The sequence below is a fragment of the Notolepis coatsorum genome (genome assembly GCF_963971535.1).
Source record: "Notolepis coatsorum genome assembly, chromosome: 15".
In the NCBI taxonomy this organism is placed as follows: Eukaryota; Metazoa; Chordata; class Actinopteri; order Aulopiformes; family Paralepididae; genus Notolepis; species Notolepis coatsorum.
In genome coordinates this window covers 2,538,814-2,552,794 of record NC_140179.1, presented here as the reverse complement: position 1 = coordinate 2,552,794, position 13,981 = coordinate 2,538,814, and the positions used below count along the sequence as shown (strand labels likewise).

General features: G+C 42.9%; 1 protein-coding gene across 1 annotated transcript; it reads left to right on the top strand.

The window, feature by feature from the left end:
• Positions 1–295: 295 nt before the first annotated feature.
• LOC311242218 (dehydrogenase/reductase SDR family member 11-like) lies at positions 296–11,838 on the top strand (the record flags this gene model as incomplete). Its single annotated transcript, XM_084331175.1, has 7 exons — positions 296–427; positions 6,439–6,648; positions 7,276–7,370; positions 8,862–8,991; positions 10,959–11,051; positions 11,153–11,218; positions 11,797–11,838. The coding sequence occupies 7 exons, from the start codon at positions 296–298 to the stop codon at positions 11,836–11,838; spliced, it is 768 nt and encodes a 255-aa protein (XP_084187301.1).
• Positions 11,839–13,981: the final 2,143 nt, after the last annotated feature.

Sequence of the window (13,981 nt, the reverse complement as noted above, 5' to 3'; positions counted from 1 at the left end):
AAATATCACTATGAATTGAAAATGGGGGACCCTGATGTAAACAAGACAAACGTCTTTCTCTGGTCTGCATCCCCTTAACAATTGTGTGTATTGAATTTGAGCCGTACTGTATTGTACCCATTCTGCAATCTGTTAAATAAAGTTTTCATTCATTCAGCTTTTAGTTTGAAAACTTCGGACCGGAAGTCCACACGATCCAGGTGTCAGTGTCACATGTTAAGTGTATTTAGTTAGTAGACTAATCGATAAGAAACATCTTCAAAGATTCCCACCTCGCTCGACTTTGGCTGACATCATGGATCGCTGGAAGGGTCGAGTGGCTCTGGTGACCGGAGCGTCGGTCGGGATCGGTGCGGCTGTTGCCAAGACACTCGTTCAACACGGCATGACCGTCGTGGGCTGCGCGCGGAACGTGGAGAAAATAGAGGTGCGTGATTCTATTCAATTCCATGGATTTTTGACATAATGTAGACTGTTGAATGTTTTTGATGAACGTAATTACGTTGTGCGTTTTTCTGCGCCTCATTTTGGCTACATTATATGCTAAGCATTCTGTTCAAGTTTCAAGTTTCTTTAATAGTTGTCATACAGAAGTACAGAATACTTTCATACAAAATGCTTCTTACTGTTACGCTCCAGAGACTGTGCTAGACAAGATAGTATCAAATAACATAGTATAGCATGTAGTTTAGAAGAAGAAAATTAGGTCACAGTGTTCGGTATAGACATATGTACAATGTTCTGAGTTACCATATAATATACAATACTATGCAGTGTACTAATGTACAGTACTATATAGTGCAAAGCAGAAATGGGATGAGGTACAATTTAGGTACAATTTACAGTAAGGTGTACGAGTTGTAGTGCAATCCTTCATCAATAAATATAAAGTGTGGGGAGTGGGTGCTACAGTGTGTTTGTTTAAAGTGGGTGTGTGCTATAAAGTGTGTGGAGTGGGTGCTACAGTGTGTTTGTTTAAAGTGAGTGTGTGCGTGTGGATGTGTGTGCTATGTGCGTTTGGTGGTTGTTGTTGTGTAGGGGAGGATCTATGGTGGTTGTTGTTGTGTAGTGTTCATTCATTGTTCGTTTAGCAGCCTGATGGCCTGGGGATAGAAGCTTCTTCTGAGTCTTTCTGTGCTCGCCTTGAGACTCCGGTATCGCTTGCCTGACCGCAGCAGTTCAAAGAGGCAGTTGTTCGGGTGACTGGAGTCTTTAATGATTCTCTTAGCCTTGCCCTTGCAACGCTTGTTGTAAATGTTCTGGAGGGTGGGGAGCCCCCCTCCAATTGTGCGTTCGGCTGAACGTGTCACTCTTTGTAGTCTGCTTCGGTCTTGTGCAGTGCTATTCCCAAACCAGGAGGTGATGTTGCCGGTCAAGATGCTCTCTATTGTACATGAGTAGAAGTTCTTAAGGATCTTCTGACTGACTTGGAACTTCCTTAGGCGCCTGAGGAAGTAGAGGCGTTGTCGTGCCTTCTTCACAACACTGTCAATGTGTGTGGTCCATGACAAGTCCTCGGATATGTAGGCTCCGAGGTACTTAAAGCTGTTGACTCTCTCAACCGGTGCCCCGTCGATGCTGAGGGGGCTGTAGTCCTTGACCCCCGACCTCCTGAAGTCCACAATCATCTCCTTTGTTTTGCTGACGTTCAGGGAGAGGCTGTTTTCCTGGCACCATCCCGCCAGGACCTTGACCTCTTCCAGGTAGGCCCTCTCGTTGTTGGCAGAGATCAGGCCCACCACCACTGTGTCGTCAGCAAATTTGATGATTGTATTGCTACTCCGCTGAACCACTGTTTTATGTTGCACCCTCGAATTGATTGAAAAACTTTGAAAATGGGGGACCCTGATGTAAACAAGACGAAAGTCTTTCTCTGGTCTGCAACAATTGTGTGTATTGAGCTGTACTGTATTGTACCCATTCTACAATCTGTTAATACAATTTTCAATCAATCAATCAATTGCAGAATGGGTACAATACAGTGACTACGGCTCAATACAAACAACTAGCCAGTAAGAGGATGCAGATTGCAGACCAGAAAAATACTTTCGTCTTGTCTACATAACTTATCATAAGGGTCCTCCATTTTCAAGTCATCAAGACATTTATGACATACACAACAAGATATACAACTATACGGTACTGATACCCTGGTCCACCTGGGGGCCGTAACATTATTCACTTTTCATGTAATTCACTTCAGATAGTAACAAATACATACAAAGTAAGATATTGTTTTGACTAGAGATACAAGAAAACATGCTTAATCCCATTTGGAAGAGTAATGCTGCAAGTTCCGTTTTCTCATATTTGAGGTACAGCGTGGAGAACTAGCAGGTAGCAGGTGTAATCTTCTAAGCAGATATAAGCCTACTTCAAGTGTTACTGGACTGTGCCAAAGTGCAGAAGGAATAAGTAACTCAATCATATGATACAATAACCTATAACTCCTCCAAGCAATGGAACCTTGGTGTTGTCCTCGACGACCAGTTGAACTTCTCTGCTCACATTGCAGCGACAACCAGAACCTGCCGATTCCTCCTGAGCAACGTCAGAAGGATCCGCCCCTTCCTGACAAAAGAAGCCACCCAACTCCTTGTCCAATCAACAGTCATCTCCCGCCTCGACTACTGCAACGCACTGCTTGCTGGCCTCCCGGCCACTGCCACTAAGCCTCTTCAACTCATTCAGAACGCAGCGGCCCGCCTGATCTCAAACCTACCGAAGTCGGCCCATGTCACCCCACTTCTTAGGGACCTGCACTGGCTCTCCATTGCTGCACGAATCCGCTTCAAGGCCCTCGACCTAGCATACCGTGCGGCAAAGGGAACTGCTCCCGCCTACCTCCGGTCAATGGTCTCTAACTACACACCCTCAAGACCCCTACGCTCTGCATCTTCTGGCCGCCTCAGACCTACTCCTATCCAAGCTCCGGGAGGCAGGGGTGTAGCTCCAGATTCTGGGCCCCATGAAAGATTGTATTTGTATAGTGAATGCGAGTGCGCGTAAGCGAAAAAAAATTTGGCCATTTCTTTATTGATGAAAACGCATAATATGGTTTTTACCTATACATTCGGATCAGCAGTTCAGCACCTGCACTGTTGGTGGGTGAGCCTAGTAAAGGATGTCGCATTGCGTTCATCTTCAATGAATGGACCAATGCAATAGTCTACCAAAGCCCCCCCTCTCTCTATATATATCTCACACACACACACTTCAGAAACAAACATAGTATCAATGAGAGCATCAATAATACACCTGAGTGATGTCTAGTAAAAAAAAAAAAAAAAGAAAAAAAAATCTTTTTTTTTTGGGCCCCCCCCAGTGCTGGGCCCTTGGAATCATCCTAAGCTACCCCCCCCCCCCCCCAGCTACGCCCCTGCCGGGAGGGTCATCAAAGAGAAGTCACCTATTCTCAGTCCTTGCCCCACAATGGTGGAATGAACTACCCACCCCAGTTATGACAGCCGAAACACGTCCAATCTTTCGCCGTCGACTAAAGACGCACTTCTTCAACCATTATCTGAATTTTAAAAAAAAAAGAAAAAAGAAAAAAATCTAACCCTAACTAACCGTACTGTCATGCACTTGTCCTAATAAACTAACCTACACTGTAGCACTCAACACTTTGATGAACATTGTTGCTCAGCTGATAGAGTTGTGCCCTTCCTGATGGCTTGTCGTACAGAACATGTAAGTCGCTTTGGATAAAAGCGTCAGCTAAATGACTAAATGTAAATGTAAATGTAAACTGACTGCCATTGCTATTGTGAAAGATTGATCACCCAATAGCCTCTTTTATTTAGCTGCTTATCCTATCCCTATTGCATAATTTTTCTAATTATTTTCATTGGATGATTTAGATTTTTGAAATTATATGTGGATAATAATGTATCTTTAGGGGTGATACATGTTTCCTATAAGGCTTTTACAATCTTGGCAAGCCAAAACATCTGGAGTGAAATAAAAGGAAGATTTTTGGCCTTATATTATAGGATCAAGAAGACAGATGCAGTATGTCAATTAACCTCTTGATGGAAGGAAAAAGGGAAAAAACATGGTCTGGGTGAATACTCCTTTCTGAATGGCCGGCAGGCAGGGCCGGACTGGGGAAATAATTCATACCGGGAGATATAGCGCGAAATATAGCCCCAATCAGGCCACTTTTTAAGCCGGGGGTCCCCCACCAGGAAATTTGTTGTTACAAAGACTTAATTTCCTGCATTCTGGTGAATGTTAGTGCATGTGCATCACAAACTAATGAGCCAACAATTGCTTAGTACAATGTACTGTTATGGACCTCAAATAAAACTGTTGTGACACTAGCAATGCTACTCTCTCCACCTTCAAAAAGAAAAAAGCAAGAGCACTACATATTTTTCTATTTACTATTATAATACAGTTAACCACTCTCTCCTGTAAGGGCCTTTCTTTTTCTTTGTTTTATCCCTCTCTCCTCCACCCTTTCTCTTTCTTCCACTGTCCATCTTGACATCAACGTTAATTGACTTTCGCTCTACTGTATCTCTCCCGAGTCCCTCACTACCTGGCTCACTGCCTGGCTGTTATTCTGCATCTGAGTGCCGTCTGCCATTCCATTCGCCGCCTCCGCTGTCAATCAGTTGTATCGCCTGGTCCCGCCTCCACCAATCACAAGCGGCAGCACGGCTCCATTGTGTGTGTGTGATCCGCGTGAGGGAGAGAGTCAGATAGTTCTCCAACTCTGTCGCAGACAGTGAAATCCTGGTTGTTCCCCACCCACCTAGGTTATCTAACTATTGCGCCGCGCCGCCGCCACAACTAGAAACAATGGCCTGGCAAAAAAAAAAAAATAATAATAATATTATTTTTTTTTGTTTTTGTTTTTTTTTATATATTTTTTTTTAATCTGTGCAGGCCAGGCCACCGGGAAAACTCCCGGTGCTCCCGATGGCCAGTCCGGGCCTGCCGGCAGGTGTGCATTAAAACTGTTTAATGTACACATAGTTTGGCTCAAGTTTATCATCTAAATTCACCTGCTACCCAACCTGCAACCATAGCAACATTAACACTTTGCCGCCCAACCACGAGTTAACTCGTGTTTCGATTCCACCCGTTGAGGACCAGAGCCACGAGTTAACTCATGGCAAGTTGTTATTGTTTTATTCCATATTAATAACGGTATTAACGTCCCCGATCGACTTGCAGGATCTGCCCGCATATTTGATTTCCGAAACATGCAATACCGGCCAGATCCTCTTAGGGGCGCCATCGCTCCACTGCAGTATCATTGAGGCCGAATGGGGGGAAAAAAAATGTATTGTCTTGGGGCGTTTCATATGAGCCTGGATCCCAGCCAAACATCATCCATCTTTGATCACGTTACCGAACGCAGATTTCAGCCTGGAATAATGGGATTTATGATCAGCCAATGGACATATCGATCTACCAGATTCCGATGAATAATGACGAAATGTTGCCGGCAATCACATGGGCTGACGGTAGGATACTATTCACCCAAATTACAGCCGGATTGGACATTGTTGTAACACGCAAGCGATCGATCAGTTGAATGTGGCTACTTGAACGCACACTGTATTGCTAATCAATAATATTAATCGGCGTCCCCCGCCGCCCCCATTTCATCCATAGATGCTCTGTAATAGTCCGGATGCTAAGCAGTTTGTTTTATTTCATTCGTATATATACAACAGAAATGGCTTTGATATAACGTGACTAGCCTTTAGCCTCATATCTAGCTTCCCAGAAAAAAGAGGAGACGAAAACTGCGATAAAGCTTATATTCACGCCGCTATAAAATGACAACCAACCGATAGATTTTTATTTTCTTTAAGCCATTATGAAGGCACGGTTTATGCACTCAAGTGACAATGAGAATGGACAGATAGCAATACTATAAAGTATATATATAGCTGTTAGAAAGTACATCGGTTTGTTGACAAACCCTGGTCGTCCAGAACCATATTACACTGCAAACCGTGGTTGCCAATGTGAAGAGCACAGCTGTCAACGCCTACTTGTTTTCAACTACGGCGAAGCACAGCTTGATAAACTAACAACCAGGAAGGAAAACGCACAATGGCAAGTGCAAAACTTTCACCAAAAATGTACAAATGCTTTTATTTTATATTGTTGGCAAATGACCATGGCATAAACAGAAAGAATCAACTTGTAGATGTACGTTTTAAGGCACTTGGCTGCATCCACGTTGTGCCTTAAAACTTAACTTTATTCTGAATACATTTGTGAATACCTCTCCTACCTAATTTGAGCATTTTGTGCATTTTAGTTTTGTATATATTATATAATGTTGTACGTATATTGTTTCTGGTCTTTTGCTGTTTTGTGAAGCACAATCTCAGGAGGGTCACACAGAACCAAAGCATTTCACTATAATGTACATGTACCTTATATGTGACAAATTAAACTTGATTTCAGAAACTGGCAGCAGAGTGTCAAAGTGCCGGGCACAGTGGCACCCTGGTTCCCTTTAAATGTGACCTCTCCAACGAAGAGGAGATCCTGTCCATGTTCTCTGCCATCAAGGCCCAGCACCAGGGTGTGGATGTCTGCATCAACAACGCTGGCCTGGCTCACCCAGAACCACTGTTGAGCGGCAACACCAGCGGCTGGCGGAACATGATGGATGTAAGTGTGGATTTCTTTTTTTTAAATAACAAGGACATTTTTAAGTATGTCGCTTGCAATACTTGCAATGGGGAACTGCGACACTGGATGGAAGTCTCTGTGATGGGTCAGTCTACGAGGAGTCGTCACTTGCCCATTAGGCTGAGAGGGAGGTTTGCCTTGAGAGGTTATTCTCGAGGTTCGAAGGGGCAAAGTGGGTATCGAACGGGAAGGAAGACTGTCCGGTTTTAAACTGTGTGGATAATCAAAACGGGGAAGGTAAAGGCGGTTTTAAACTGTTAAAACAGTAATTCAGAACGATTTTTATTGCACTATTTTACTCAGTCTACTCTATTTGACTCTTTTTATTGTCTATTTTTAAACTGCAATATAATCAAACCACAGACAAGGTGGCCAACAAGGGATGTTGGATCCTAATGTGAAAAACTGATTTTATATGTCTGCACTTTATGTGCTCATTTTGTTCTGTTGTGAAGCACTTTGAGCTGCAATTCTTGTATGAACGGTGCTCTACAAATAAAGTTTATTAGTATTATTAATACTATAATGCATTTCCCTGAAGGTAATCTATTGCACAGTGTTGTTTCTAAGCTGGATGTCTTTGGATAAGTGCATTGCATCTTGCAGGTGAACGTCATCGCATTGTCCATATGCACACGGGAAGCATACCAGTCAATGAAAGATAGAAAGGTCGATGATGGACACATCATAAACATGAACAGGTACAATGCCACAACTCTTACCTAACTGAGAGAGTTATCTTATTCTGGGTTCCCCTCCGGCCTTGAGGACCGCTGAATAATTGTCAACTTTACCCGCACTCCACCTCTGCTTCCAAATGCATGTTGATTTCAAATCTCACTAATCTCAAACTTACTTACAGTCATGTCTTAATAATAGACCACCGGTGATCGGGGCTCAACCAAAACAGGGTTTTTGGATAAAGTACTAAGACTAACGTTCTGGGAGCAAGATTACACACTGTTGACTTCCTCGCTCACATCCTTGCTTGCATAGAATCTTGCTTCCAAATAAAAATTGGGGTGACAAGATGCTCTGATAATTGAGCTGAAATCTGATGTTGATTTTCACAACAAATTTATTTTAAAATATTTAAATTCATGGCACAATTCATAATTCTGTTAGAGCTGAAAATATCTGTGGGTGTCACTATAAAGTCACTGTTACACCGTTGCCACACAGTAAGTGTAAAGAGTAACTACATTTACATTTAGTCATTTAGCTGACGCTTTTATCCAAAGCGACTTACAAGTTCTGTACGACAAGCCATCAGGAAGGGCACAACTCTATCAGCTGAGCAACAATGTTCATCAAAGTGTTGAGTGCTACAGTGTAGGTTAGTTTATTAGGACAAGTGCATGACAGTACGGTTAGTTAGGGTTAGATTTTTTTTTTTTTTTTTTTTTTTTTTTTTTTTTTAATTCAGATAATGGTTGAAGAAGTGCGTCTTTAGTCGACGGCGAAAGATTGGACGTGATTCGGCTGTCCTAACTGGGGTGGGTAGTTCATTCCACCATTGTGGGGCAAGGACTGAGAATAGGCGACTTCTCTTTGATGACCCTCCCGGAGCTTGGATAGGAGTAGGTCTGAGGCGGCCAGAAGATGCAGAGCGTAGGGGTCTTGAGGGTGTGTAGTTAGAGACCATTGACCGGAGGTAGGCGGGAGCGGTTCCCTTTGCCGCACGGTATGCTAGGTCGAGGGCCTTGAAGCGGATTCGTGCAGCAATGGGGAGCCAGTGCAGGTCCCTAAGAAGTGGGGTGACATGGGCCGACTTCGGTAGGTTTGAGATCAGGCGGGCCGCTGCGTTCTGAATGAGTTGAAGAGGCTTAGTGGCAGTGGCTGGGAGGCCAGCGAGCAGTGCATTGCAGTAGTCGAGGCGAGTCGAGAACCATATAATTATAACCATGTCGTTTCTCAAGCATGTGGCATGTGTTTGTTTGTTTTGCAGCGGGAGCGCCAACATACCATTCTATATATTACCAATATTTGTATTCTTATAATTATCTTTATGTTTATTATCCTAGGTGTCAAGGATAGATGGTAGACTGTTATTTGACAATAATACTGCTGTCCCTGTTTGTCTGTCGGTCATAATCTCTCTCTCTCTCTCTCTCTCTCTCTCTCTCTCTCTCTCTCTCTCTCTCTCTCTCTCTCTCTCTCTCTCTCTCTCTCTCTCTCTCTCTCTGTTGTAGCATCGGCGGACATAGCGTAGTTACCTTTGCCGATCTGCATTTCTACTGTGCGACCAAATACGCCGTGACAGCCCTGGCGGAGGGCCTGAGACAAGAGTTACGCGAGGCTAAGACCCATATTAGAGTCACGGTAAGAATTGTTATTAATTCCCCGTCTTTGTTTATAAAAAGTAAAAAGAATAATAAAGATTTACCGTCCCCACTCAAAATATTGTCCAATCGAAGCATAAGAGAATGAAGAAGTCGTTATTAGCAGTGTTGCGTTGTTATTATGGGCTGAGCCGCCACGCAGGATAATGACGCCGCGCGCACACGCGCGCGCACACGCACGCGCGGCCCCGCGCGCATGCGCATATGTTCCCTCGCGCACAATAATACACTTTGTTTGTATAGCCTTTCATACAGAAACTGCAGCTCAAAGTGCTTCACAACAGAATTAAGACAGGCATAAAATGAGCACATAAAGTGCAGACATATAAAATCAGTTTTTCACATTAGGATCTAACATCCCAACAGGCAACCTTGTTTATGGTTTGATTCAGTTTTAATATAAATAATAAAAATAAATAGAAGATTAATTAATTATCTACTCAGTCCCGAAGTTTGTGATGTAGATATGGAATGTCCCGGGTTGCTGCTGTTTGCAGAGTGTGTTGTTGTCCGGGGGTGAGTGGTGGTGGGTGGGGGGTTGAATCAAAACAGTTGTCAATTCGGAATTGACGGCTGTTTTGATTTCGCCCTTCGTTCGCCGTCGTTCACCTTTGGACGGCGGTGCACTCTGTGGGCAGCGGCAACTTGGGACGTTCCATATTTACATCACAAAGAGTCCCAGACTGGTTGAAGACACCAGCCTATAGCGGCTATTGTTATGATAATGCGAGGTAGCGCCGGGGCCCGGGACTCGGCAGGTAAACACGAGCCGAGCCGAGCGCAGCGCGTTCTCGCGAGCGCGTGCATGTGCGTGCACGCGCTTCTGCTCAAATCTTTAATACTCAGTGAGGTACCACTGAGTGGTACCCCGTGCCATGAACAACGCATGCCTGGTTATTAGTCATGCAGCAACACACACGTGCAACATGGGCGACACACACATGCAACATGGGTGACACACAGGAACACATGCATTGGGTCGTCACTGAAATGCCTCTCTGCGCTTGACCCATCCCGTCGTCCTTCCCCCCAAGGGCATCCGGGAGCAGACATGGGCTTCGGCATGGGCTGTGGCATTGGCTTCTGCGTGCACCGCACCCACAGGCACCAATCCAAGTGCTCCTGTCCCGTCTTCGTCAGGTGGGGGAGAACATGCAAACTCCACACAGAAAGGCCCGGGAGATACCCCACCTGGGTACCCGGCAAACCTGGTCCCCAAGCGGGAACCCATGGGAAACCCATGACTTTCTTGCTGTGAGGCGACAGTGTTAACCACTACACCACCGTTTTGATTGATTGATTGATTGATTGAAAACTTTATTAACAGATTGCAGAATGGGTACAATACAGTACAACTCAATACACACAATTGTTAAGGGGATGCAGACCAGAGAAAGACTTTCGTCTTGTTTACATCAGGGTCCCCCATTTTCAATTCACCAGGACATATATGACATACATGACATACAGATAGACAGTACTGCTACATCTATACATTTATGACATACCAGATTTGCAAATACAGTACTGTTTGCGATACAAAAAGAGTCCAGAAAAGAGAGTATATACATTTGACGTAAAAACTGTACATTGGAGGAGGTTGGTTGGGATGGGGGGGGGGGGGGGGGGGGGGGGGGCTGTACATTGGAGGTGGTTGGGTGGGTGGGGTTGGGTAGGAGGGGTGGGTGGGGAACACTGTACAACTGTACACGCAAAGCTGTACATTGGAATATTGACAACCATACTTGGTCATTTACTGTACATTGGAGGGGGTTGGGTTAGGACATTTACAGGGGCCAGTTTCGAATTGCAGTCTCCCGTAGGTGTTCTTTGAGAGTGTTTTTGTGGCAGTGTTAGGCTACCTGTTAACAATAGTACACTGAAGACAATGACAATGAAGTGTGCACATTGTAAGCGTGGTTGTATTTTGTTCCACTCCTGTTGCAGTGTGTATCTCCGGGTGTGGTGGAAACGGAATTTCTCAATCGGATGTACAGTCGGAACCCGGAGAAAGGTGCCAATGCATTTACTACAATAAAGGTAACCTATGTAATGCTTCTGCTGTGGTCTACACGGGAATCTAGTAAATTCTAGACACCAACCCGAAAAAGGAAAAATCCATCCCCTGTCTTCTTTTTCAGTGTTTGCAAGCAGAAGACATCGCAAGCGCCATCACATATGTGGTGAGTGCCCCTCCACATGTGCATGTAAGCAGCCGTCTTGCCTTCTGTAATGAGTTAACACAAGATAAGATAAGATATTCCTTTATTCATCCCCTTGGGGAAATGCAGGCATCGTAGCAGCATGTGGGAGGGGGGGGGGGGGTGGTACAGGTAATAGTAGAAGACATAAATACAGGCAATAAAATTATAGTACAGTAAGGTTAAAATAGGTAGCGTAAACAATATAATTAACTCTGAATATACGCATCAGAGCAAGTAGGCAGTGTGATCAAAGGTGCAGATGATGGTCTGTATCAGTTGTATTATACATTACAATATGGTTACAATAAACACTAGAGTCTAAATATATACTGTGAGTAAGTAAAGTATACAGTATACACAGGTGCAGTATACATGAGGTACCCTAACTAGCGTGATATACATAATTCGTTATGTGTTGTAGTCCATGCAGTTTAGGTGGGAGTCGGACACTCATTGGTCAGACATTCCTAGTAGTTTTCGAGTTCTGCTGCCGTTAGTAACATGCGGGCCAGACTATGTTTGTTGCTGTTTTACCTGAATATTAATGTTAACCATTTATTAATTGAACTTTCTTTGTGCAGATTGGAGATGTTCAGGTGCGACCTGTGGAGCAGGTGTTCTAACGGAAAGAAGTGACTCACGCTACGCACCTGGAAATGATTGAATTAATGCAATTACGCCTCATCGGTTTGAGATTTATTTCCAGCAAACAGTTTCTTTTTTAACTGATTCTTTTTTTCTTCTTTTTTATCTGATCATATTGATATTGAGATTTGCACAGTGTTATAGTATTTCCTAGACCTTTTTGCGGATGATTGATGACTGACATTTCTATACATTTCACTTGAATCCTAATAAAGATTTCAAAGTTAGTTTTCGACTCCTCTTTCTCTAATCTGTGCTGGTTTAATTATTGACAAATGCAAGCAGTGGTAAAAATGAAAAGTGGATCAACTATGAACTCCAGTCAGTGGTCACAATCATGTTAACTACCAGTGTAAAAGGTGGCGCTTCACAAAGCAACAGGCAACAAACTGAGACACATGGTCAAAACCTTTATTTAAACTCAAAAGGCAACTGAGGTTTCCCTCATTTACAGTCATGTTGAGTGTACATACAGAAATAAGCACACAACAAATATAATATATATATAAAAAGACAAAAGTAAGGATATCAAATCATGTACAACTTCATTCAAATGTTTCCTGGAAATTGACTATATTCACACAGTGGCCATCTTGCTCTTATGTCATGCTCAGGTTGGGATTCCTTTCCACCATGTTCACACTTGTGGAGGAAAAAATTAAAAGGAATCCCAACCTGAGCATGGTACAACAGAAAAATGGCTGCTGTGTGAATATGGTCAATTGGATACCTTAAAGCAAGGGTGTCAAACTCATTTTCACAGAGGGCCACATCAGCATTATGGTTGCCCTCAAAGGGCCAAAGACCGTATAAATGTTAATTAATGTAAAATAAATGTAGCTACTCATTTACATATAGTTAAACATGTTGTTTCTGTATTTATTACTTATTCAAGTTATACATGTTGCATATGCATTTGCATAGATGTAAAAATATATGTTAGCTTATGTTATTTTAACAAATAATTTTAGTTTATCAGAACCCCATATTACTCCATTAATCAATTATCAAACCATTCAAGTAAATAACAAAGAAGAAGATCATCAAATACAAGCTATGACATTAAGTTTGTTCAAAACCTTTTTGTCACAGTCAAGAGGGGCAGAACTAACAACTGAGCTGCAAAGAACACGTGGGACAGATGTAGCAGATGTTACAAAAACAAATGGCTGCACACAACCTTGCAGAGGCCATACATCCAACTAATGGAAGATAGTTTAATTAACTTTAATTAACAGATTGCAGAATGGGTACAGTACAGTACAGCTCAATACACACAATTTTTAAGGGGATGCAGACCAGAGAAAGACTTTCGACTTGTTTACATCAGGGTCCACCATTTTCAATTCGTAATGAAATTGCTATTATGTGTCTGCATGAACACACAACTGTAACTGTACTCAAAAATAACAAAATAAGGGTTGTCTCAGTTCACAACTATATTGGTCAAGTTTTGGGTGGGACTTGTTTGCGTCCCTACAGCTTCTTATTCAATTGAGCGAGATGCTCGGTTATGTCACACAGCCAGTTTGCATCTGACAGTTCAGACAATATTTCTTCAACCCTTTGTTACCTATTCCGCCTGGATCTTTTTTATATTTTGGGCTGTAAAATTGTCAAAGAATGTCTGAGGAGTAAGTGCTTTTGGCTTTTTTCCTTTGTTACTTCATCAATACCTCAGATGTTCAACATACATGTATATGTAAGAATGTGTAATAACTAAGGCTGTCAAAGTTAAAGCTTTATTAACGCATTAACCCACAATTATTTTAACGCCGCTATTTTTGAACCCAAGATTAATGTTTAATGTTTCTGAGCTCTTGGGGGGCCACATCAAATGACGTGGCGGGCCACGAGTTTGACACCTATGTTCTAGAACATCGAACATTCTAGAACATTTGTGGTGATGTCATGACCGAACCTTCTAGAACATTTCTATACAGTGTATTCAGCAATTCTCTCAGCCAGGTCAGTGTGCATCTTTGGACCATCCATTTGGATATCTTTGTTTTACACTGGAGTGGCTGTGGACATAATTTTTCTTTATCAACGAACGTACTACTCACGAGTAAGTAATTGTAACCAGTAGAGTGGAACGTCTGCCCTCATAGTACTGTATCT